The sequence below is a fragment of the Copadichromis virginalis genome, linkage group LG4, assembly GCF_057382275.1.
Source record: "Copadichromis virginalis isolate Kocher_CV1m ecotype Utaka linkage group LG4, C_Virginalis_male_GT1.1, whole genome shotgun sequence".
Taxonomy (NCBI): domain Eukaryota; kingdom Metazoa; phylum Chordata; class Actinopteri; order Cichliformes; family Cichlidae; genus Copadichromis; species Copadichromis virginalis.
In genome coordinates this window covers 17761826-17787039 of record NC_140621.1, presented here as the reverse complement: position 1 = coordinate 17787039, position 25214 = coordinate 17761826, and the positions used below count along the sequence as shown (strand labels likewise).

The 25214-nt window shown below is 41.6% G+C and overlaps 2 protein-coding genes across 2 annotated transcripts in view; one reads left to right on the top strand and one right to left on the bottom strand.

The window, feature by feature from the left end:
* LOC146711186 (immunoglobulin gamma-1 heavy chain-like) overlaps window positions 1-25214 on the bottom strand; it is a 162833-nt gene that overhangs the window by 113309 nt on the left and 24310 nt on the right. The window lies entirely within an intron of this gene.
* On the top strand, window positions 14328-15754 carry LOC146711187 (uncharacterized). Its single transcript, XM_085455309.1, has 3 exons — window positions 14328-14698; window positions 14823-15105; window positions 15239-15754. The coding sequence occupies exons 1-3, from the start codon at window positions 14367-14369 to the stop codon at window positions 15752-15754; spliced, it is 1131 nt and encodes a 376-aa protein (XP_085311435.1). The 5' UTR covers window positions 14328-14366.

Sequence of the window (25214 nt, the reverse complement as noted above, 5' to 3'; positions counted from 1 at the left end):
CTGTTTTGTCGAAATCTGACTAAATCGAAACCAATCAAATCACCACTGATGATCAGAACAAAAACAAAAAGAAAGTAATCTCTAAAAGCCAGCTTTTAGTTCGAAAGCTCTAATGTAATCTCTTCTTAAATTCTCTATATTTACTTTTACTTTTGATGGGGACAGAAATACATGATATTATAAAATCTTTAGGGACAAAATATGTTCATTGTGCCTTTATAGTTTTGAATTTTTTAATATTTCATGTGGAAATTTAAGGAAACTGCATAAGGGGTTAGTGGAGCTTCATAAAGCAATAAAACATTACCATGCAATTATTAGTTTAGGATTGTGTCATTTAAAATGATTACTGCATTATGTAAAATATCCTAACAAATTCACTGTGAGTTTTGAACACAGCATTCAAACAGTCTTATTGTCTGTAAAAAACAGTTGCTATCTGGTGTCATGTCTTGAGACGACATGTCTATAAACCTGCCTCGAAATGACTTAGCAATCAGTGAGAGTACCATCTGCTTTTACTACAGTCAGTAGTCAGGAGCGATTTACCAGTGTTTTAGTGTTTAGGCAAATACTGCTTGACAAATAGTAAATCTGGAAGAGATGGCCTTGAAAAGAAACTTTTTTCATCACAGTCCAGAGTTTTCTGTGGGCTCATAAGTAAAACCACATTTGACACATGCCATTGATTGTCTCTGGAGAAAGACTATTTAAATCAGAATGAACATTTACAAGTGAACCCAAGCAGAAACCTTCTTAGCACGAACACTGACTGGGAAAATCTTTAATAATACACAGTTACTATTGTATTTCTATTTTATTATTTTCCCATTGTGTGTAGTTGTGTGTCTCTGCTTGCTGAGTATTTGTTCAGGTCTGTCAGTGGTTTTTATCACTGTGCGGTGACGTGCACAGTAATAAACAGCTGTGTCCTCAGGCTGCAGATTCTGTCCTGTTATCGTCACTGTTTGAGCAGAAGTGTCTCTGCTGATGCTGAACTTGTTTTTTAAAGCATTATTGTTGTCAGTGCCCCCACCACTCCAAATAGTGTTAATCCATTCCAGTGGGTTTCCTTCACGCTGTCTGACCCAAGCTGTTCCATAGCTAGTTACAGAATAACCAGAGACCTGACAGGTGATGGTCAAAGACTGTCCAGGCTGCACGATCCTTGAGTCTGGTTGGGTGAGATCAATACTGTACACACCTGTGGAGACAGAAATCAACATTATTGCCATCATTTATCTGACTATTCAGTGTTTATTAGAGTGAATCCACTAAATGCTCCTCACAGGATCCAGCAGCCAGCAGCAGTATCAGAGTGAACATGATTGATGCTGAAGCTGAAATGATGTGAGCTCATTGGTCCTCTCAGTGAAACACAGAAGCACCACTCCCTTTTCAGTAACTTTTTTCATTTGCATATTTTTAAATAAATTAAATTTAAATATAATTTTGACCAGACTGCATAGTAAAGTGTTTTTTGTTTTGTTTTGTTTTATTGTTTTTCTTTAAAGACTTAATAATAAATTATTTACAGGTTCAAACTAAACATTTTTGACTGTTGCTGAGTATTTGTGCAGGTCTGTCAGTGTTTAGCCTCTGACTGACAGCAGTTATCAGCTTAATAAACCTGAAGTCCTGTTTTGTTTTAAATTTATTTTACAAACATGTCAAATCAAATTTGTATTTATTTCCATATAAACTGTATACAGTATGATACAGAGCATTTTAAATAACATTTTCACTGCCGCTGAATTTATTATTTTTTTCAATATAGACAAAGAACTGAATTATGAGAAACTGTCTTAACAAAAAATAAAATAAATATTTATTTCCGTACTAACACATCACTGATTCTGACTCCAGTGAAGTAAGGATCTTTTCCAGAACAGCTAAAAACAGGCACAGAGTTTAGTTGATGGTGTATAAGCAGCATCCAAAGTTCAGTTTTGCTTCCTCCTCTGAAAACCAAATGTAGTTTTTTGAAATGACAAAAACATACAAACAATTTGCACTTTTGGACTTGAAGAATAGCAGCAATGCTAAAGGTACTAGTTGGTAGAATGGGTAGGACTGCCTATATTGATGTATCCAAATAAAGGATTGAGACTTAAACTGTTGTTTAGTCTTTCTTATTTTTAAAATGTTTGTATTTGTGAGAAAATGAAAATAAAGATTTAACATGAATAGCTAATAAATATCCCATAAAATGAACATTGAGTTAATTGCAAAGTCTCAGAAGCATAGAAAAGTAAAGTTAATCACTTTATCCTCTTAACTTTTTTAACTGAAGTTTACACGATGAACCACAACTCTGCTGATCTTGCCCTTTTCGAAAAGAAGATATTTGACAGCACCTGCCCTCTAGTGGTCTGATGGGAGCAGCAACTGTAATGTCTCTGTTCTAAAATATGCATATTTCTCTCAGTGATACTTTGACAGTAATATTAGCCAGCAAAATGTTTTACATGTAGTCACTGTCCTATGTGATATTGTCACATTAGTAACCCTCTACAGTCCTTTTTCAGGTGTCTGTTTTACTTAGACAAGAGGATTTACTGACTGTGAATCTGTTGGATTCTCTAGACCTTTTATTCACAGGTTCAAACTCGCAGTCTGACTTTCAGGACTTGTAAAATATAATAAAACTGTAACATAATAAAACACCCACTGTTGAACACCTTTGGTCACAAATTAGTGATTGAAAGAATAAGCTCGTGGATACAAGCAGCAGAAATTAGTTTCGTTTGAAGAATGGCTGGACTCTCCCTTAGAGATAGGGTGAGGAGTTCAGTCATTTGAAAGGGGCTCAGACTAGAGCTTCTACTCCTCCATATTGAAAGGAACCAATTGAGGTGGTGTGGGCATCTGATGAAACTGCCTCCTGGGTGAGATGTTCCAGGCATGTCCCATTAGAAGGAGCCCCCTGGGACAGACCATAGGATCATTAAATCTCTCGGCTGGCCTAGGAACACCTCGGTGTTCCCTCACATAGGCTAGATGAGGCTGGGGAGAGGGAGGTCTGGGCTTCTCTACTGATTGGCTGCTGCCAATGACACCTGACCCCAGATGAGCAGAAAAAAATGGATGACTGAATTGAGGGATGGAGGGATTGGTTACGTTATTTTTTTTAAAAAAAAGATTTGAATCCCTCTCTAACTAGAAAAAGAAAAGTAAAAAAAATTGCATTCAAATTTTTCTGTCAGGCAAACCTAACAAATGAGACTGATAGGATCTGACTGAGAAATGCTGATTAATCAAATGAGTAATAATGTTGATATCTGTTTCCACAGGGTTGTACTGTATTGATCTCATCCAGCTAGATTCAAGGGATGTGCAGCCTGGGCAGACTTTGACCATCACCTGTATGTTTAGGTCTCTAGGTATTAGTTGACTAGCTATGCGACAGGATGGATCAAGCAGTGTGAAGAAAAATAAATGGATTGGATTAATTGCATGTGGTCTGATGGGAGCATTGCCAACAACGATGCTTTAAAAAACAAGTTCAGCATCAGCAGAGACACTTCTGCTCAAACAGTGACAATAACAGGACAGAATCTGCAGCCCGAGGACACAGCTGTTTATTACTGTGCACGTTACCTCACAGACCATCAGAAATCCTCAGCAACTACAGGGAGTGCAGAATTATTAGGCAAATGAGTATTTTGTCCACATCATCCTCTTCATGCATGTTGTCTTACTCCAAGCTGTATAGGCTCGAAAGCCTACTACCAGTTAAGCATATTAGGTGATGTGCAACTCTGTAATGAGAAGGGGTGTGGTCTAATGACATCAACACCCTATATCAGGTGTGCATAATTATTAGGCAACGTCCTTTCCTTTGGCAAAATGGGTCAAAAGAAGGACTTGACAGGCTCAGAAAAGTCAAAAATAGTGAGATATGTTGCAGAGGGATGCAGCAGTCTCAAAATTGCAAAGCTTCTGAAGCGTGATCATCGAACAATCAAGCGTTTCATTCAAAATAGTCAACAGGGTCGCAAGAAGCGTGTGGAAAAACCAAGGCGCAAAATAACTGCCCATGAACTGAGAAAAATCAAGTGTGCAGCTGCCAAGATGCCACTTGCCACCAGTTTGGCCATATTTCAGAGCTGCAACATCACTGGAGAAAGGCTGAAAGACGACCACCACTGAACAAGACACACAAGCTGAAACGTCAAGACCGGGCCAAGAAATATCTCAAGACTGATTTTTCTAAGGTTTTATGGACTGATGAAATGAGAGTGAGTCTTGATGGGCCAGATGGATGGGCCCGTGGCTGGATTGGTAAAGGGCAGAGAGCTCCAGTCCGACTCAGACGCCAGCAAGGTGGAGGTGGAGTACTGGTTTGGGCTGGTATCATCAAAGATGAGCTTGTGGGGCCTTTTCGGGTTGAGGATGGAGTCAAGCTCAACTCCCAGTCCTACTGCCAGTTTCTGGAAGACACCTTCTTCAAGCAGTGGTACAGGAAGAAGTCTGCAGCCTTCAAGAAAAACATGATTTTCATGCAGGACAATGCTCCATCACACGCGTCCAAGTACTCCACAGCGTGGCTGGCAAGAAAGGGTATAAAAGAAGAAAAACTAATGACATGGCCACCTTGTTCACCTGATCTGAACCCCATTGAGAACCTGTGGTCCATCATCAAATGTGAGATTTACAAGGAGGGAAAACAGTACACCTCTCTGAACAGTGTCTGGGAGGCTGTGGTTGCTGCTGCACGCAATGTTGACACACACACACACACACACACTTACACACACACTTACACACACACACACACACACACACACACGCACGCACGCACACACACACACACACACACACACACACACACACACACGCACACACACACACACACACACACACAGAGTAAGAGTAAGAATGTAGCTCTTTGCAGGATGTTTCTACCAGCTAATATGTGTCCAAAGCTAACTGAACCCTGAAACTTCTTTTTAATTTCAATTTCTAATAAATGTGCTCGGCTTAAATCACTTAAGTAGAAAATGATCAGAGAAAAAGAAGGAACATAAAGAAAAATAGTTCTGTTTTCTGTGGCCTACATTGTAGAGGGTGACTACTGCTCTTTATTAATCTAATCCCACTGAGCAGTCTCTCCTCTGCTGCCCTGTCCTTCTTATCTTTCTTCATCTCTGAGTAAGGTTAGCTCTCTTTCTTTTCTCTCCCTGTGAAATACAGCAGCTGGACCTTTAGCTAGCGAAACACTTTGCAACAAACTGTAGACACAGTTTTTGTGTTTGCTGATGTTTGTTTAGCTGATAGAAACCTTGCATTTGAAATTGTCTGCCAAAAAAACATTACTCCCTTTATGCTCCTCTTGCTTCTTGTTTTTAGCAGACATCTGCACTCGTTTTAGTGTTGCCCCGAAAAAACAACAACTCTTTTATCTCTTCTTATGCCACATCCCCCACGTGATTAATACACGAACACGATTGCCTTTAATTTGTTACTGTTTAGGCTCAAATCAGTTTGATGTTTGAAGGCTTTGTAACGTAGGTTGTAGCCTTCATCAATAGTAATAAAAATCACTGCCCTATGCATAGCCAAGAAAACAGTCCTCATGAACTGGAAAAATAAAAATAATCTTAATTCTAACCAATATAGAAATTATCTATTAGATTACATTAGTCTTGATACAGCCTCTGCCACCACATCAGATCAATTGCTCTGGGCTCCTTTGATCAGCTCCATCACCTAGTGGGGGTGGGGGGTCATAGTTTGGTCCCGCCTTCACTGTTGTGATTGGTGTGGGGGTAGGGACAGGCTTAGGGCGTCGGGGGGTTCCCCGGAGGCATCTTCCTTGGGGGGCTCAACCCGGGGTAGCGGTCATGTCCGGTTAGGGGCTCTGTTGGCTCTCAGGTGACTGTTTCCTCGCGGCTGCGTGCAGCGGGGCTAGTGGAGGGTCTGTGCTGACGGACGTGGGTTACTGACCTGGTAGCCTGGCTGCCCCTGGGTGGGTCCGGGATGGGCGTGAGGTTCTGGGGGCGCTCCGTCTCTGGGCTGGGACCCGGACCGGGCCTCGGGGGCTTGGGTCCTGGTTGGTGTGTTGCCGGGGTTGTGGGCGGGTGGGTGCATGGGGGCCCAGCCCTGGAGCAGGGTGCTGCCGGTGCGTCGAGCCACCTGGGGGGCTCTTCAACTGGTGGGGGAGATTGTCACATCTTGCAGGAGCTTTCCTCTCCTCAGGAGCTCCCTCTGCAGGAGGGGGAGATACAGGAGAGGTGGAGGAAGATCTCAGCCTGGGTGTTTATTGTCTTATGTAGTCTGGAAGATGAGTGGATGGTGGGGTGGGTGCAGTTTTCTCTGTGGTGGGGTTGGGTGGACTGTCCCGGGCTCTGTGGGGCCGGGCGGCGCTGCTGCACTGGGCCCGGTCTGGATGGGCCTGGGCCCCCTTTCCCTGGCGGGTCGCAGAGTATGGGGGTGCCTACTGGGGTCAGCGGGGGAGCTGGCCCCAGGGAGGGGTCACTTGCCCCTCCCTTCCTTCCCTCCCCATCTCCAGCTGCCTCCCTCTTCCCGCTCCACCACAACCACCCACACATGCAGGGCCTTGGAGTAGGGGTATGTCACCAGGGTGCAGAGGAGGCTACCCCCCCCCCCCCCCTGTCCCCTTCTGGCTGCCTCTGCCTCAATTTTATCCCACAACTTAGACATTCACATTACTCACACTCTCATTACACATACATATAGGATCTTGGGGGTGGGCACGATACACGGAGTCCAAAGTACCATCAGGGTGTACACCCCACCCCTGGCATCGTTGTCCACCTCTCAATTTTAAATACACGTAGACATTGAGGGCTAGCAGGAGGGACCATGCGCTTACCTGCTGCTCTCTGGGAGGTAGCTCCAAGCCCTCCTGGGTTTTAAATGCACCTTAGAACACACATGCATCAACATTACAATGAGCGGGTGGAGGGAGGTTTGGAGTCTTCTCTCACCCCCATTCTCTGCGACCTGCTGGAGCAGGGGGGCTAGGACTAGGAGGAGGAGTTGGCCGTCCGACTGCGGTCTGGAGTGTGGAGCCTTCCTGCTGCTGCGGAGTCGGGGCGGTCTGCCTCCCCCCACCGCAGGGAAAAGGGAAACACCACCTGGGTCTGGGTGCAGTTCCCCCCTCCAGGGGCGGGGGCACCTAGACCCGGTTTGTAGAGTACGCTTGGGGAGTGTGATCGTGTGTACAACGTCTCTTTATGTCTGTCTCCACGTTGGTTGAGTGTGGAGTAAGTGCATATGAGAGCATGAGGGTGGAAATGGATGTTTGTATTTGTGTGTGCCTGTATGTCTGTGTCTATATGTCAGGTTGGGTGTCAGGCGCCACCTCTCTGGGGACATCTCAGGCCCTCCAAGGTTTGGAGGCCTATCTCCCCCTACCACCACTTCCCCTGCCAGTGGCGGACCCCCTCAGACATCGGTGCGTTGGTGGTTCTTTGTGTCCGGGGATGGGCGTCCAGGTACACACCGGCTCACTCCTTGGCGGCCGCTTATCGGGGCCTGGAGCCTGGGGCTCGCTCGGGCCACTTCGGAGGTGGGGTGCCCCCGGCCTCTCGGCCTGGGGCTCGGTCACTCAGGCGCAGCTGGCTGCCGGCGGAGCTCACGGGCGCATCACTGCAACTCCCCCTGGCTTCTGCTCCGCGGCTGCTGAGTGAGCCCTCATCTGGGACTCTCCTCAGCTCTTTCCGGGACAGTGGCGCAGCTGCCCCTCTGTTGGTCTTCCTTGGTCTCTTGTGTTCTGGGGGCCTCTGGATGTCTGGAGTTTTGATCTCATCCACACCTGCTTCATGCCCTGGAGGACGGGGCTGTGGCCCCCCCACACCCTCTAGCAGATTATTACATGAAGGAACCTTTTAAAAAACAAAAAACAAGCGCGTCCATGCTCACAGGTGTACACACGGGTGATCACACCCACAAACTACACCCTTTTTGGCTCCTACCTCAAAGCACACTGTGTTCTGTTGATCTTATGTGCTGCACAATAATGTTTAACATTTAGTATTTACTGTCATATTCCCATATATCATTGTGATGTTGTTTATTCTATTACTCTTGTTCTCTTCTGCTTGCTTTCTTTTTTCTTTCTCAGCAGGTGATACAGGTGATTGATATATGCATTTTTTTTCTCTGCCCGTTCTGTTGGTTTTTGTCTTTTGCCCTTCTCCCCCGTCCCTCTTCTCAGCTGTTTCTCTTTCCCTCTTTCTTTCTCCCCTTCTTTCCCCCAGTCAAGTCTGTCCCGTATTCAGTAAGTGAAAATAAAATAAACAATAAAAGGTGAATCAAATGGACCATTACGGCAAGGCTGGGATGGTCAGTTTGGTAAAGTAAATCCGTTGGGCATCTTTCTTTGCCTTTAGACAACAATTCTGATGGCAAAAGAGCCAAACGGGACAGGCCAAAAAAAAAAAAAAGAAAAAAAAATCACACAACAAAAGTACATCGAAGATACTGAAGTTCCGCCCATCCCATTCTTCTTATGAAGTGGTGTCGGTAATGCATTCCTGCCCGTGCACTGCTGGCTCTGAGTCCACTGTGTAATTGACGTCACCAACATTAACAGGACGCTTACATTAGAGCCTCTTATGACGTGTTTAGTGTGGGTTTCCAGCAATCAGAATCAGAGAAACTGTATTAATCCCAGATGGAAAAAAAAAAAAAAACCTTTGAAGAAGGGCCGCGAGTTGTACTCGAACCCAGGCCGGCTGCTCTCAGCCATGCGATATATGACTACATGCTGATCCAACTTTACTAAACCTGCGCCCGAGTGTGGTTAATCACCAAAATTGGAGAAGGCATAGAGAGGGGATAGCCTAACATATGAAACAGGAAATGACCGCCGTGTATTCTATTTATTTCAACAAAGTAACTGTATTCGGATTACCACCGATTTAAACGGTAACTGTAATGAAATACAGTTACTCATATTTTGTATTTTAAATATGAGTAACTGTATTCGGATACATGTATTCCGTTACTCCCCAACACTGGTTGTACTCAGTGGTTGAGAGGAGAGGTAGAAACACTCAACAGCACAGTCAAAACTCACTGGTACTGGGAATTCCAGTGTTTGTCCTTTAATGCATGCTCTCTTCATCAACCTTAAAGGCCCGGTTGAACGGCTGCTGCTTATCATACATGAAGCACAGTGTCTTACAACCCGTAACATTGCAAATTGTTAGAGGGGTAAAAGTTATAAGGTCTGTGTTTCTGTCCATTCACTCACGTGCAAGCACATTGCTCTCATACTCCACAGAGGGCAGTGGCGTATATTAGTGACATCACTAACCCTTAAGTTGTCTGAAAGAGAAACCACACCATTGTGACTGTTACAGCTTGCAGTGACGTGAAACAAATTTCTCGCCTCAAATGTGTTAAACCAAAAGTTATAAGCCTGTGTGAAAATGTAAGGAGTAGAAGGTACAGATATTTGTTTAAAAATGTAGGAAGTAAAAGTAAAAAGTTGTCAGAAAAACAGCAACTTAAAGTACACGTGCATGAAAAAAAGAGAGAGTGCTTACATCTATTATTCCCACTCAGTTCAATGCTGGTTTATCATCCTCAGTGACAACAGCAAACAGCATTTCAAACATTTCATTGTCAAAGGTATCCACAGTGATCAGTTAAAGTGATCACAAACAACCATTGATGGAAAGAGACTGCTTACCTGACAGAAAAACAAGCATTAGAACTGTTTTACCAGGAAAGAAAAGCAGAGAAAAATATAACTTTAATTTGCTTTTGTTTTTTTTTTTGGTTTTTTTACAGAGGTCTTGTGTCACCACTTCTTCATATCTTGCTTTAAAGTAATCAGTCTTTCTTGTCATTTTGTAAAGTGGCGTTGAGCAATACTTCTTAAGGATTTCTGTTCATAGTTTTCATTTGGACACTGGCTGCATTTTCAATCCACACTTGTACCTGACCATTTTGAGAGGATTTTTTTAAGCAACTTATATCTCATCTATCAATCAATCAAATAATAAACAGCTGTGTCCTCAGGCTGCACATTCTGTCCTGTTATTGTCACTGTTTGAGCAGAAGTGTCTCTGCTAACACTGAACTTGTTTTTTAATGCATCATTTTTGTCAGTGCTCCCACCAGCCCATATCATGAGAATCCACTCCATTTGCTTTGTTTCATGCTGTTTGATCCAAGCTGTTGCATAGCTAGTTAAAGAATAACCAGAGACCTGACATGTGATGGTCAAAGACTGTGCATACTCCACAATGCTTGAGTCTGGTTGGATGAGGTCAGTACTGTACATGCCTGTCGAAACAGAAATCAACATTATAGTCATTACCCATTTTATTGTCTAGCATTGCCACTGTGTTTAGTGTGAATCCAGCATTCTCTCACAGGATCCAGCTGTTAGCAGCAACATCAGAGATATAAAAGAGCACAGTTGATCTTGAAGCTGAAGAGCAGTGAGCTCTTCCGCTCAATGATGCAGTTGCATCATGCTTTACTTTGATTTTGGGGAAGTTCTTGATGTCCGTTTGAATAAAGGGACTTTGTATTTGCATTTCATTGTTCTTCACTAATCTAAGTATTGTTGATGTGTTTACTGCAGATCAGATTTTTTTCTAACCATGGCTGCTGTGTTAACAGCTGAACTACCTAAGGACTTAATATAATTCAAACTGACACATTTTTATACATTTCTTTTGAGTATCATTAAATACTAATGGCATTCACTTTATCAGTGCAAACTGTGCAGCTCATCTTTTTAAGTGTGAACTGCCAATGCAAACTTCAGTGGTCTGAGGGCTCCTCCTGTGGTGGTGTCGTGGTACAGCGGCTTAAACTCTGAAAGGCTTTTGTTCAGGTCTGCTGATGGGTTGTGTTACTGTGGCTCTCCTTCTGGCACAGTAATACACAGCTGTGTCTTCAGGCTGCAAATTTTGTCCTTTTAAGGTCACTGTGTTGCTGGAAGAGTCTAATTCAACGCTGAACTTGTTCTTCAGTGAATCTTTGACAGTTTCATCGTCACTCATCCACTCCAGTGCTTTTCCTGCAGGCTGTCTGATCCAAGCTGTGTAGTAGCTGCTAAGAGAATAAGAGACCTGACAGGTGATGGTCAGATGCTGACCAGGCTGCACTAACATAGAGGCTGGCTGTGTCAGCTGTTCACACTTCACACCTGTAAAAAAAACAAAATGTTTTGTGACAAATTTAAAATAAGAACAACTGCTGACTATGATAGCCTCAAACAGACTCACATTCAGCTGCCAAGAGCAGTAAAAGTGCTACAGAAAACATCTCTGTTTGTCAACTTGAAGTTCTGCGAACTCCACTCCAGTCAGATGTCTTGTTTTTATACATGAAAAACAGGAAGTCAAAAAGTTTGCATAGAATCAAACATTTAAAGCACCAGTGTTGGGCAAGTTACTTTGAAAAAGTAATTAATTATAGTTACTAGTTACTTCTTCAAGAAAGTAACTGAATTAGTAACCGAGTTACAAGATTCTAAAAGTAATTAATTATTTGAAAAGTAACTATTGCATTAGTCAAAAAATAAGTTTAACCCTCTGATCCACTGTATAATTGGCCATTTTTAACTACTTTTGATTTGATGTCTACATTTCACCTTTAAAAACTATTTACTTTGCCTTGTTTGGTATCATTGTTTTCGGCACAACCTCACCTGTCTGAATTTACAGTTATGTTTTCATTTTGATATACTGTATTAACACAATTGATCTAAAATCAGACAAAAAACATAAAATCTGAGTAGAAAAAGTTGTATTTTTTATTGTAACAACCACAAACATGTTTAATGAATCATATTTAATAACTTTAAATGCAAATATAAATTGTCAATTTTAAAGTCATATACACAAGTTTTGCAAACAAAGTTATTTGCAGTCATTTACCTTTTACCCCCCTTTTTATGACCATTTCAGACTATTTACACAACAATCAGCTGTTCGGCATTCAATAAGATGTCACACAAATTATTTGTGCCACTCCAAAAAATAATTTCTGTCCACTATAAAGGAGAACATCACAGCCTGATACCTGCAGGTCTGACAGCAGCAGGTGTATCAATTCTGTTTTCTACCTGGAGACAGCAGCTCATTGTTCTGACACGCAACACAAAACTATCCACAACACTACACAAGACAACACATTAACTACACACTCCAAACACGCTAAACGTCACAAATCTCTCACATCTCAAAACTCGCTCTCTCTCTTTTTCTGCTGTCTCTCTCTCTCTCTCTCTCTCTGTCTCTCTCTCTCTCTCGCCATCACTCCTAAAATATCCCCCTCTTCCTAAACAACCAAATGTTATGTTGCCATTTTTGATTGGTCGACATTGTGCATTTTTCCACCAACACGAAAGGGCTGGTTTTTTTTTTTGTTGTTGTTGTTTTGTTTTGTTTTTTTTGCTCATAAGCAGAGAGTGCATGCTAGCGCTGTCCTTAGACAGTAAACGTGACAAAACTATTGAGGAGAAAACGCCGCGTATATATTGTTTATCATGACTCTGGTTTTACGTTGCCTATCAACACAATTTAAACACTGGTATATATCACCTTGTTGCTTTGTCATCTTAAAGTGGTCATGTGATTGGCTTACCACAACTACTTTATTCTTTTTCAGTCAAACAGCAGCACTCATGCGACTGTTTTGCCCCCTTAGCTCCAGGTGTTGTGCCAAAAAGTGATCGTCGGGCAGAAAGTGATTGCTGTCGGCGGGAGCGCGCACAGCTGCTTAAAGCTGTAGCGCCCAGATTACTTACAGCTACTTCCATAGAAGGGAGGTCGGACCTCCACGCGCTCTCTGGACACAGATGCTGTAAAAAATGTAATAATAAACATGATTGTCCATAAAATTCTGAACTCTATTGTGGGGGACAGCAGTCCACAATAGAAAAACAAAAACAAGAAACACAAAAAACAAGAAATGAAGTATTCTCAATCAATCAATAAATTACAGTTTTTCTCAAATGTTAAAACACAAAAGCCAATCCTGTAACCCAAATGACCAGTAGTCTAAACACATTTACTAAATGTAGCCACCATATTCCACTACCATAAACACATGTCACATGAAGACACAATTCACAAAACACAACCCTCTGTACTCATAAATCTAAACACATTTTTCCTTGCTAAAACACATGTTGCAAAACAACTCTGCTCATATTCTCAAATGAAAGCCCATGTGATGCAAAATGCTTGCCACAGTCACCAATCTGTGAAAACAGGGAACACACCTGGCGTCAGTCACTACCAGTGTTGGTCAAGTTACTTGAAAAAAGTCATCAGTAACTAATTACTGATTACTCCCCCAAAAAAGTAATCCCGTTACTTTACTGATTACTTATTTTCAAAAGTAATTAATTACTTAGTTACTTAGTTACTTAGTTACTTTTTAAAAACACGATTTACAACCTGCAGAGGTGATAAAGTGATAGATCTTTCAGCCCAATTCTACTTTTTCTACATAATCCATCATACAAAATGTAATCAAATGGAAAAGTCTCTTTTTTTAACTTGTTTTATCAGTTTTAATCTTTTAACTTTATGCATCAAGCAAAACATTTAATTATATGCAACATTCTCTGACTTGAATAAATTAGTTTAACATTTAAACCTATTTTCTACACATTCCAGCACATAAAATAAAATATTTTTTGTGTTTTCACTCACTCTTTCAAACAGATGCAAGTAAAACACAGCAGAAAATAAATAAAGTCAAAGACTCAGCGGTCCTTTTGCTCTATTTTCACCTGTAAAGCAGGAGCAGGGTAGGCGGAGGGTTACCCTGGTGCAGGTGTGCTGCGGTCAGTTGAAAAATCCGCGCGAGTGTCTCTGTGAGTTTCCCATCACGTCGTAGCTACTCGGTGCTTGCTCGGAAGTTTAGGGGTTTTTTTCGCTGTAAAAATAAGTTTTCTTCCCACGCACGATGGACGCTAATGTTTTTGTCACTTTTTATGGAATCAAACTCAAAGTAAGGTCAGTACTTCCACACTTTAAACGCTGCACGCTCATACTCTCTCCCGCACTCGATATATTATCCATTGTTGATCTGCACACAGCTGCTGTCACCAACGTCGCACTTGCTTACGTCACTGTCATGAGACATTCTCGCAAAAAAAATCACGGTTTTAGTAACGCAGTAACGCAGCGTTCCTACGGGAAAGTAACGGTAATCTAATTACTGATTTTGCAATAGTAATCCCTTACTTTACTCATTACTTGAAAAAAGTAATCAGATTACAGTAACGCGTTACAAGTAACGCGTTACTGCCCATCTCTGGTCACTACACACAATGACTCAAAATTGAAGACACCTGTTGCTAATGATGTGACCCCACCTATGAAAGCATAGTTTGGTGAAGATGCCAAACAATCACAATGGATGAAGGCATTCGAGCGTGCGGAAGGAGAAGAGCTGCAGGCCAAAGAGGAAGAGGGGTTGAGATCAGAGGAGGAAGAGGTGAAGGCCTAAGAAGAAGAGGAGTTCGGAGTAGAGGAGGAAGAGAAGGAGGCCAACAAGAGAGAGGAGAAGGTCCAGGTGGGAGAAGAAGACAACCTCGCACCATCATAACAGATGATATGCGAGCAACAGTAATTGATCATGTCATTGTCCATGGCATGACAATGGCTGAAGCGGGACGAAGAGTACATCCAAACCTGAGTAGGTCCACCGTGGCCACCATTATCAAGGCATTTAGACAACACAACAGGTATAGTACGCTATTGCTTTCTTTGTCACACTACAGTTTTACAGGCCTGTGAAAGTGGTCTGTTACTTTACATGTAGTTTTACATATAAATCAGTCAATTGACAACACATGTTTCTTTCTTTAGAGCTGAAAGAATGCCACATAGAGGTGGGAGGGTTGCCATATTCACAGCGGCACAAGAAACCCTCATTGCAGATATGGTCCGTGAGAACAACTGCATTAGACTCCGAGAGATCAGAGACAAAGTCATTGCAGATAATGTAAACTTTGAGAACATTGATGCTGTCAGCGTGTCCACAATAGACCGAGTTCTCCGGCGCCAACAGATGAGGATGAAACAGGTCTACAGGGTTCCCTTTGAGCGCAACGCTGCGCGACACATAGGACAACGTTACGAGTATGTGCAAGTACGTATACATCCATGTCCACAGTACAGTTAGTGGACATACTGTGTTGCTTAGTGGCCTACATTACTTCTGGACAATACTGTGCTACCTGATTGACCGTTCTGAACACCTGTACGCTTTTCCATGTTCACAGAGGATAATGCAGTTGGACGCGATGGCCAGACCCCATGAGTACCTCTTCCTGGATGAGGCTGGCTTCAACCTCCAGAAACGAAGGCGAAGAGGCCGTAACATCATTGGCCAAAGAGCCATCACTGAGGTTCCTGGCCAACGGGGGGGTAATATTACTCTTTGTGCAGCTATGGGTACGGAGGGGCTTGTCCACCGGCATGCTGTCCTTGGGTCTTACAACACCCAACGTCTCCTCACCTTCCTAGAGGAGCTAAAAGACATCCTTCTGGACCGTCAACAACACCATCCTAGGCTAGCACATCACATGTATGTGATCATTTGGGACAACGTCCGCTTCCACAAAACACACCAAATCAGAGAGTGGTTCACCACCAACAGTGACCACTTTTTAAACGTCTGTCTGCCACCCTACTCCCCTTTCCTGAACCCTATAGAGGAGTTCTTCTCATCATGGAGATGGAAGGTGTATGACAGACAGCCATACACAAGAACGGGCAATGGAGCTGGCCTGTGCTGACATCCCAGTGGAGGCCTTCCGGGGATGGATTCGCCATTCCAGGGCGTTTTTCCCGCGGTGCCTAGCAAGGGACAATATAGCCTGTGATGTGGATGAGGTGATGTGGCCCAATGCAGCTCGGCGACATGATGCCGCACAGTGACTGTGTGTAATACTGTAAAATGACCGTGTAGACAATAAAAAAGACTTCACACCCTGATCATGTTTCCGAGAGTACTGTTGTGTGCGATAGATTCTGTTTTTGCATTGAGTTGTGTTACAGTAGTGTACGTACATGCAGGATGTTTTTATAGATTTATAGTCTTCATGTGGAACTCACAAATCTAAATGCCTAATCTATTTCTAGTTCTATGACGATCCGTTACTGTACAGTCTATAAAAATATGCATTGGCAGTTATGAACCAAAGAACCTTCTCACAAATTGAGCATTGTGTTTTCAATTGTTTTGCTGTAGTGTGTAATGCTGTGTATAGTGTTTACAGTTTTGACAGCTTCGAGCTGCTCTCTTGGTGTGGGAGTTTGAGTTTTGCAGTGGGAAGGTGTGGTTGTGTTTATGTAGCTTTAGAGAAGGGTGTTGTGTTTGGACATTGGGGGACCTGGTGGTAACGTTTGTGACATGTGTTTTAGCATTTGAGAAAAACTGTAATAGTAATTTACATATACATTTTGTGAGTAAAATAAAACATAATTAAAATACAATGTGCTAAATTTGCTTAGATGAGAGGGTCCAGCTGTAGATCAGAGTAGTAGGAAAGGATTTGTGAATGTCTGTGTGTTTTAGTTTGGTTTAGCTGTAGGCCTGAGAGTTTGTGTAATTGTGTAGAGGGAGAGGAGTTTATTGACACTGGGGGTCTGCCTGTCATAAAAGGAGACAGGAAGCTGCAGTTGGGGGATGCTAGGACTGTATGGAACAGATAGGAAAAAGAGGAGAAGTCTGTTAGCTTTGTCCCTGAAATGTAATAAAAGCTCAAAATTGTCATAACTTAGAAGTAGGTTTGCAGGAGACCCTCCAAAAGCTTAGCTGTAAAAGTAAGACAACAAGAGGCCCAGTGGATGCAGAGAGGAGATCTCAGTGCTTGTAATATGTTTTGTATGTTTTGTAGAGGAATTTGGTGTAGCTTGGGTGAGGGGAGATGACTTTATGATCGGCAGGAAGTCACATACATAGAGACATACACACAGTGCTTTAACTGTTACGACGCACACACACACACACACTCACGTGCACACACGCACACAGACAGAGACTCACGTGCTCGTACTATATTTATTCACATATGCGGCGTTTTTGTAGTTGTGTTTCTGAAATGCGCATTTGAGCAGGTCTGTGATCAGGCCATCGTCAAAGACTGTCCAGGCTGCACAATCCTTAAATCTGCTTGGATGTGATCAATACAGTATATATCTGTGGACACAGAAATTAACATTATGGTCATTCATTTGATTATTTTACTTTTTCTTTGCATTTAGAAATGTGAAACCTTGCACTCCAAGCTAATTGAGGCAGTTAATTTTGCAATATTTTAAGTGAAAGAAAAGTTTCATCAGTGTCATAATTACTGACATACAAATTATCAATGTATTTGAAATAATGGCTGGAGTAACAGCACTATAAGATTATGAAAGATGTACATGGAAAACTATGTCTCTGTGTCACAGGATTAGCTTCACCATGCCCAGACATTGAAACAGAAGAATATACAGTGGGGCAAAAAAGTATTTAGTCAGCCACCGATTGTGCAAGTTCCCCCACCTAAAATGATGACAGAGGTCAGTAATTTGCACCAGAGGTACACTTCAACTGTGGGAGACAGAATGTGAAAAAAAAATCCATGAATTCACATGGTAGGATTTGTAAAGAATTTATTCGTAAATCAGGGTGGCAAATAAGTATTTGGTCAATAACAAAAATACAACTCAATACTTTGTAACATAACCTTTGTTGGCAATAACAGAGGTCAAACGTTTACTATAGGTCTTTACCAGGTTTGCACACACAGTAGCTGGTATTTTGGCCCATTCCTCCATGCAGATCTTCTCGAGAGCAGTGATGTTTTGGGGCTGTCGCCGAGCAACACGGACTTTCAACTCCCGCCACAGATTTTCTATGGGGTTGAGGTCTGGAGACTGGCTAGGCCACTCCAGGACTTTCAAATGCTTCTTACGGAGCCACTCCTTTGTTGCCCGGGCGGTGTGTTTTGGATCATTGTCATGTTGGAAGACCCAGCCTCGTTTCATCTTCAAAGTTCTCACTGATGGAAGGAGGTTTTGGCTCAAAATCTCACGATACATGGCCCCATTCATTCTGTCCTTAACACGGATCAGTCGTCCTGTCCCCTTGGCAGAAAAACAGCCCCATAGCATGATGTTTCCACCCCCATGCTTCACAGTAGGTATGGTGTTCTTGGGATGCAACTCAGTATTCTTCTTCCTCCAAACACGACGAGTTGAGTTTATACCAAAAAGTTCTACTTTGGTTTCATCTGACCACATGACATTCTCCCAATCCTCTGCTGTATCATCCATGTGCTCTCTGGCAAACTTCAGACGGGCCTGGACATGCACTGGCTTCAGCAGCGGAACACGTCTGGCACTGCGGGATTTGATTCCCTGCCGTTGTAGTGTGTTACTGATGGTGACCTTTGTTACTTTGGTCCCAGCTCTCTGCAGGTCATTCACCAGGTCCCCCCGTGTGGTTCTGGGATCTTTGCTCACCGTTCTCATGATCATTTTGACCCCACGGGATGAGATCTTGCGTGGAGCCCCAGATCGTGGGAGATTATCAGTGGTCTTGTATGTCTTCCATTTTCTGATGATTGCTCCCACAGTTGATTTTTTCACACCAAGCTGCTTGCCTATTGTAGATTCACTCTTCCCAGTCTGGTGCAGGTCTACAATACTTTTCCTGGTGTCCTTCGAAAGCTCTTTGGTCTTGGCCATGGCGGAGTTTGGAGTCTGACTGTTTGAGGCTGTGGACAGGTGTCTTTTATACAGATGATGAGTTCAAACAGGTGCCATTCATACAGGTAACGAGTGGGGGACAGAAAAGCTTCTTACAGAAGACGTTACAGGTCTGTGAGAGCCAGAGATTTTCCTTGTTTGAGGGGACCAAATACTTATTTTCCACCCTAATTTACGAATAAATTCTTTACAAATCCTACCATGTGAATTCATGGATTTTTTTTTCACATTCTGTCCCTCACAGTTGAAGTGTACCTCTGGTGCAAATTACTGACCTCTGTCATCATTTTAAGTGGGGGAACTTGCACAATCGGTGGCTGACTAAATACTTTTTTGCCCCACTGTAGAACATAGGTGAGAAAAATGTGAAAAAACCCAACTTCCACCTGACGTCCAGCCATGGGTAAGGGTCAAACACTGATGATTTATCTAACTGTACTGCAACAGAATGTCCTAACACTAAAAAGTAATTTAGTCTGACGCAACTTGTTAAAGGTCCCAATGAAACACATAGTCTCAGCCTATCTATAAACTCCCTGCATTTGTCTGTCTGAGCTACTGTCTGACCACAAGTTGATAATTTTTTGGCACAGTTTTAGAGAAAGTATTGTCTTCCCAGATGCAATCTCTTTAGTATTCTGTCTTTAAAATTAATTCAGCAGTTTTCAGTTCTCCTGTGTAAAGGGTTTGAATCAACAACTAGTTCTTTGACTTAGTTAATTGGTTTAATAGTTTGTTTTCATCAATACTCAATCCCTGCTGGATCAGTGATTACATTCATCATCATAGAAGAGAGTACAGAAAAGATGAATGCAGATCCAAAAAATACAAATCTCAGAGCATTTGGTTTGGATTATAGAGATAAAAGTGCATAATGATAAAATGGTGGAGCTGCTAATCTGGAAAAAATAATGGAGGACATTTGATATACAGTACTGTGCAAAAGTTTTAGGCAGATGAGAAAAAATGCTGTTAACAAATATTTAGTCCATAAATATAAATATAATAAGTCTAGATTTTTTTTGCCACATTTGGATCACTAACAATTTTTTACTTCTCTTGTTTCTATTTAGAACTGATTATTATAAAAGAAACATATTCAGCAAGTTTGAGTCTACAAATGAATGTTGGACTATATATTTATGCTATATGTGATATCTTATATTTCAAAAACTCCCTGAAAACAAACTGAGAAACAAACATGTTTGGTTTAGACTCTTTGGAAAAATAAGATAACAACAAGGATTTCTGTTAAAGCCGGTTTCTCATTACTGCAAAGATGAGCTGAGAGTGCCTCCTCTGGTGACATCATGCTACAAAAGTTTAAACGCTGCAGAGAGTTTGTTCAGGTCTGCTGATGGTTTGTGTTACTGTTACTGGATTGTGTTACTGGTCTTAAAAGCATCACTGGTCTGAAGGCTCCTCCTCTGGTGGCTTAATGTTACAACTATTCAGACACTGAAGAGTTTTTGTTCAGGTCTGCTGATGGTTTATGTTACTATGGCAGGCTCTCTGGCACAGTAATACATAACAGTGTCTTCAGGGTGCATATTTTGTCCCTTTAACGTCACTGTGTTGCTGGAAGAGTCAAATTGAACACTGAATTTGTTCTTTAGTAAATCTTTGACACTGACTCATCCTAACTCATGAAGCAAGTGGTTAATGACCACATCGATGAAACAAGTGATTAATGTAGCAACTCCATTCTCTGGGTTTTTATTATAAGTGACACATTTAAGACACTTAATGAAAGTGCACTGCAGCGCATAAAACAAAACAAATAGTTATATCTTATCTGGTTATATCTAAAAAACAAAAACAAAATACATTTAATGTCATGTTTTTCATTCTGTAATAACAGACTCAATTCTGCACAGTCATATGTCTGAGATCAGTGATCGTTCATAAGGCTAAGGGCTGAGTGAACCTAAATATTTAACAGTTATTGTCATACAACAACTTGGGACTGTGCTATTGTTTTTCTTTTCATTATTTTAGTTATGTAAACTTGTAATTTAATAATCACATTATTTTATTATTATTATTATTATTATAAGAAAAAAAGCAACGTTACAATGGAATCAACCAAGCAGCCATTTTTGGAGCTGAAGTTCATTTAAACAAGCTAAAAACGACACTTTTATTCAGGGTAATAAAGGTGAGATCAGATTTTTTTTTTTTCTCTTTTCAGTTGTTGACAGCAGTTATGTGACAATATAGTGAGAACGGGTTGGTGTACCAGCTGCTAACAGAATAAGAGACCTGACAAGTGATGGTGAGACGTTGACCTGGCTGCAGAGTCAAAGGGGCTGACTGTGTCAGCTGTTCAGACTTCACACCTGTTGAAAAATAAAATCTTTAGTGAAACTGTATCAGCTTATATTGCAAAAAAGCTCATACCCATAGCAAATACAAATCTACTCATATCCAGCTGATAGGAACAGTAATAGCGCTACAGAAAACATGTTTTCTGATGAAAGTGACTGTGGTGGGGCGTGGTCTGCGGTGCTGTGCGGACGCACCTGCACGGCATCCGCAATCACGCCCACCGTGTTAAAACATGGGGACTCAGGAGTTGGGGTGTGTGTGGTCTGACGTGAATCAAATAAAGTTGGCTCTGAACGTTGCTCAGTGGTCCCGCCGTGCCTTATTCATGCCACAGTGACATAATATTAACACCACCCCACTGTCTGTTGTGCACTTCTATAGAAGACAGTACAGTATACTTCCTCTGTTTGGCAAGAGAGCAACAGAGCTAACGAAAGTTTTGTACATTAAACTATTTAGCCGCATGGAAAATAACACTAAAATCTAAACACTTAAAATAAAATGAAATTACTGAATCATACTTGGAAAATTATACGAGTTAAAAACTCAGTCATTTGGCATCAGGGATGTTACCATGATGCCAAATGCCAAAGAGAATTAATGTGTTTTTTGATATGACGTGAAACAGCTAATAGAAACACAAAAGTGCGAGCCCATTTAAAATGAACTTCAGGCAGTACACTGTTAGGATGCCGGGTTTTGAGTTTATTATATTTTTTTTTTAATAATTTCTAGTCTTTGGTTTCTTTGTTAGAGTTCTGTCTTATGGTTTATGTCTCTGTGTTCTCTAGTTGCTCTGTCTCCCCTGTCAGCTATATCCCCTTGTCAAGTTCGCGTCTCTGTGTTATGTTTCCTGTTTTACTTTGAAAGTCCGTGTCTCATGTAAATGTGTCTGGTTTTGCTTCCTTTGTCTCGTTAGGCCTGATTTGCCCCAGCTGTTTTTCCCTCCTGTTACCCATTCCCTGATTGATCCCTCTGTGTATTTAAGCCCTGTGATTTACCATTGTCTAGCTGTGTGTTCTGTCTGCATAAGTTTACTTTGGAGTCTCAGTTTTGTTACTTTTTGGTAGTGATGGGCAGATGAAGCTTCATGAAGCACTGAAGCGTTTCATCCAATTGGTTCATCCCAGCGCAAAGCTTCTTGAAGCTTCATTTGCTCTAGTAGGACACCTACTGGACGTAAAAATATTAGTTGGCATGAATTTGAAGAGTGTGGCCTTTCGCACACAGCCTGTAAATGTCAACAACTAAAGGAGTGTGTAAAACATGTATATTGTAGTGATGGCAGTATACTGTGTATATTTATACTGGCAGTATGGAAAATGATTATTTGGAAATGCTTAAAATGGAAATGATCCTTTACTGTGAGGTGAGGTGGGGTTGGGGTGTGGACAGTAGTTGTGCTTTTGTAACGTTGAGGTATGGATAGCTACAGGCTTTGAGCCTCAGTCCTGCCTGTTCACATTTTATTCTGTAAAAACTAAATTTTCACTGCTTTTATGACTTTTTTAGTGGGGAGAACATAGCTAGGATTTAATGATTTAACAAATCTTTTAAATCCTTTGTCCTCCACAATGCTAAATGGCTGGGAGTCCTCAATCACCATGCTAACCAGGTCTTCATCTATTTGAGATTGTTCTCCTGAGGAAAGACAATAAAGATAAAGCACAAATATAAATATCACACACGTAACTTATTGCATTGTGTGATATTGTTATATCATTTAGTAACATTACAGCATGCTATATTATCATGACATTTGATGGCTCACCTGGTCTTGCTCCACAATCGGTGTTCCCCCTATTCTCATGCAAAGCTCTGTAGTGCCTAAGCATGGATGAGGTGTTGTTGTTATATCCCAGCTCCCTGGCACATAGCAAACACTTCACCTTGTACAAAAGTAAAGCCGCTTAACATAAATTGTATTGCACCATCAGTATTATGAAAATACATCTTGTGTAGAAATTTACATACCTTGTTGGGAGGAATAAGATCAAAATGTTCCCACACAGGGGAGGACATCCTCCTCTTCTTAGCTGGCTCCATTCTCTCCTGACTTTCTCTCCTCACTCTCATAAACCTCCAAACTGTCTCCAAACTCTCACTAACCGCAACTCTCCATCAAACACCCACATTTTGAATGGAGTCTGAGGGGTTTATATCTGTCATAGCTCGCGGCAAAGTTCGAACCACTTCATGAACCAGTCACGTGGTACAGCCGGGCAGCGAGGCTTCGGACGTCATCATTTTCAGCTCCTCCCATAAATGAAGCAAGCCTCGATACGCGCATCGCGGAAACGCCCCCTCAATTACTCGACACAAGCTTCGAAGCCTCGATACAGAACGTCACATCACTACTTTTTGGAGTTCAGCATTAAAGCTGTATTTAAGTTCACCTTTTGTCTCCGACTGTCTGCAGGACTGTCTGTCCTTTTCCCGCTTGCACACAGCCTCCACATAACACACAGATGATTGTTCTACACTAAAGTACAATAATCCAGGTAGGAAGTGATAACAGCAAGAATAACTTTTTACAGTCCTTTTTGCAGGAGTCATGCCCAGATTTTATCACTTATACCATAAACATCTTTGACTAAAAATGAGGAGACTGGTCTTCATCCACAGCAGTTTGATTGGCACCTGGATGTCATCAGTGAAGCAGGCAAAATATGCAATTAAAAAAAAAAATGGGGCCAGAAACACTACAAGTACAGGGTGCTGTTGTAGAGGAACTTCTATTGATCAGATATGATTTGCATTTAGAATCATACTTTTGATTTCCGACTTCATGTTCTAGATGAGAGTGTGCAAAAATAGTTTGTCACACTAAGTCAAAAGTGTCTTTAAAAATGCGAGGCGTACAACAATGTGAATTTGTTATTCACGGGGAGCAAGAATAAGCAGCCAGACACATGACACCTGACCTGTGTGTTAAACATAATCAAATGTATTTATGTCCTCAGTAGCTCTCTATTAAGTGAACTGCTGAGAGTATTAAAACTCCTGAGTATTTGTGCAGGTCTCTTTGAGTGTTTTGGATCACCGTGTCACTAACACGCACACAGTAATAAACAGTAGTGCAATGAAGTGAGCGTGACATTGTTCATTTTTACATTTCCATCATTTTTGTTTTGCAGGTGTCTGAGTATTTGTGCAGGTCTGTCAGTGGTTTGTATCACTGTGCGGTATCTCACACAGTAATAAACAGCTGTGTCCTCGGTCTGCAGGTTCTGTCCTGTTATTGTTGCTGTTCTGGCAGAAGTGTCTCTGCTGTAGCTGAACTTGTTCTTTAAAGCATCATTTTTATAAAAGCCTCCTCCACCCCACTGGTGAAAAACCCAGTCCATTGCTTTTCCTTCACGCTGTCTGATCCAACCTTTTGCATAGCTGTTATCAGTCATAGAATAACCAGAGACCTGACAGGTGATGGTCAAAGACTGTCCAGGCTGCACAGACCTTGCGTCTGGCTGAATGAGATCAATACTGTACACACCTGTGGAAACAGAAATTAACATTATCTCCATCATTTATCTGTTTTTCTAATGTTTTCATGAAGGTGAATCGTGTAAAAGCTCCTCACATGATACAGCAGAGAGCAGCAGTATCAGCGCTAACATGTTTGAAGTTGAAAATGAAATCATCAGCGCTCCTGTGTCCTCTCACTGACAGACAGAGACACTGTTTCCTTTTAAAAGGAAGCAGTAAGAATATTTGCATATTCTTCAATGTATTATATTTTTTTGTTTGTTTCTGTTTTTTACCTCTTTTTCCCCAATGATAGGTTGGATTGCTATATTGTCATGATTGAACTTGTTAATTTATATCTTTCATTTACTTTTTATAATTACTGTATTTATACATTATCTCATACAAAAACACACAATTATTTTAGTTAAAATAAATTTGTGTTGAAAGGTTGTTTTTAGTTTTTGGTTTTTTGGGGTTTTTTGTTTTGTTTTTGAATAATCTGAGACAGTGTTAGTCTTTGCTCCTAATAGAGCTGCTCCAGTTACTGTCATATTGGTGCCATGACAGTTAGAAATTGATCACAAGCAGCTGGAAGCAGAACAGCATTTAGCTAACAGTAAATAAGCAGATATACAAAAGAGTTTATCTTCCTCTTTTTCTCTCCTCAGAAATGATACCTAAGATGAGGACAATTTGTGCATT

Excerpts from the sequence above, each read along its gene's own strand:
- LOC146711187 (XM_085455309.1), top strand. The coding sequence starts at position 14,367 with ATGGATGAAGGCATTCGAGCGTGCGGAAGGAGAAGAGCTGCAGGCCAA. Across the intron at positions 14,699-14,822 it reads GCATTTAGACAACACAACAG|AGCTGAAAGAATGCCACATA; the intron begins GTATAGTACGCT and ends TTCTTTCTTTAG. Across the intron at positions 15,106-15,238 it reads AACGTTACGAGTATGTGCAA|AGGATAATGCAGTTGGACGC; the intron begins GTACGTATACAT and ends CCATGTTCACAG.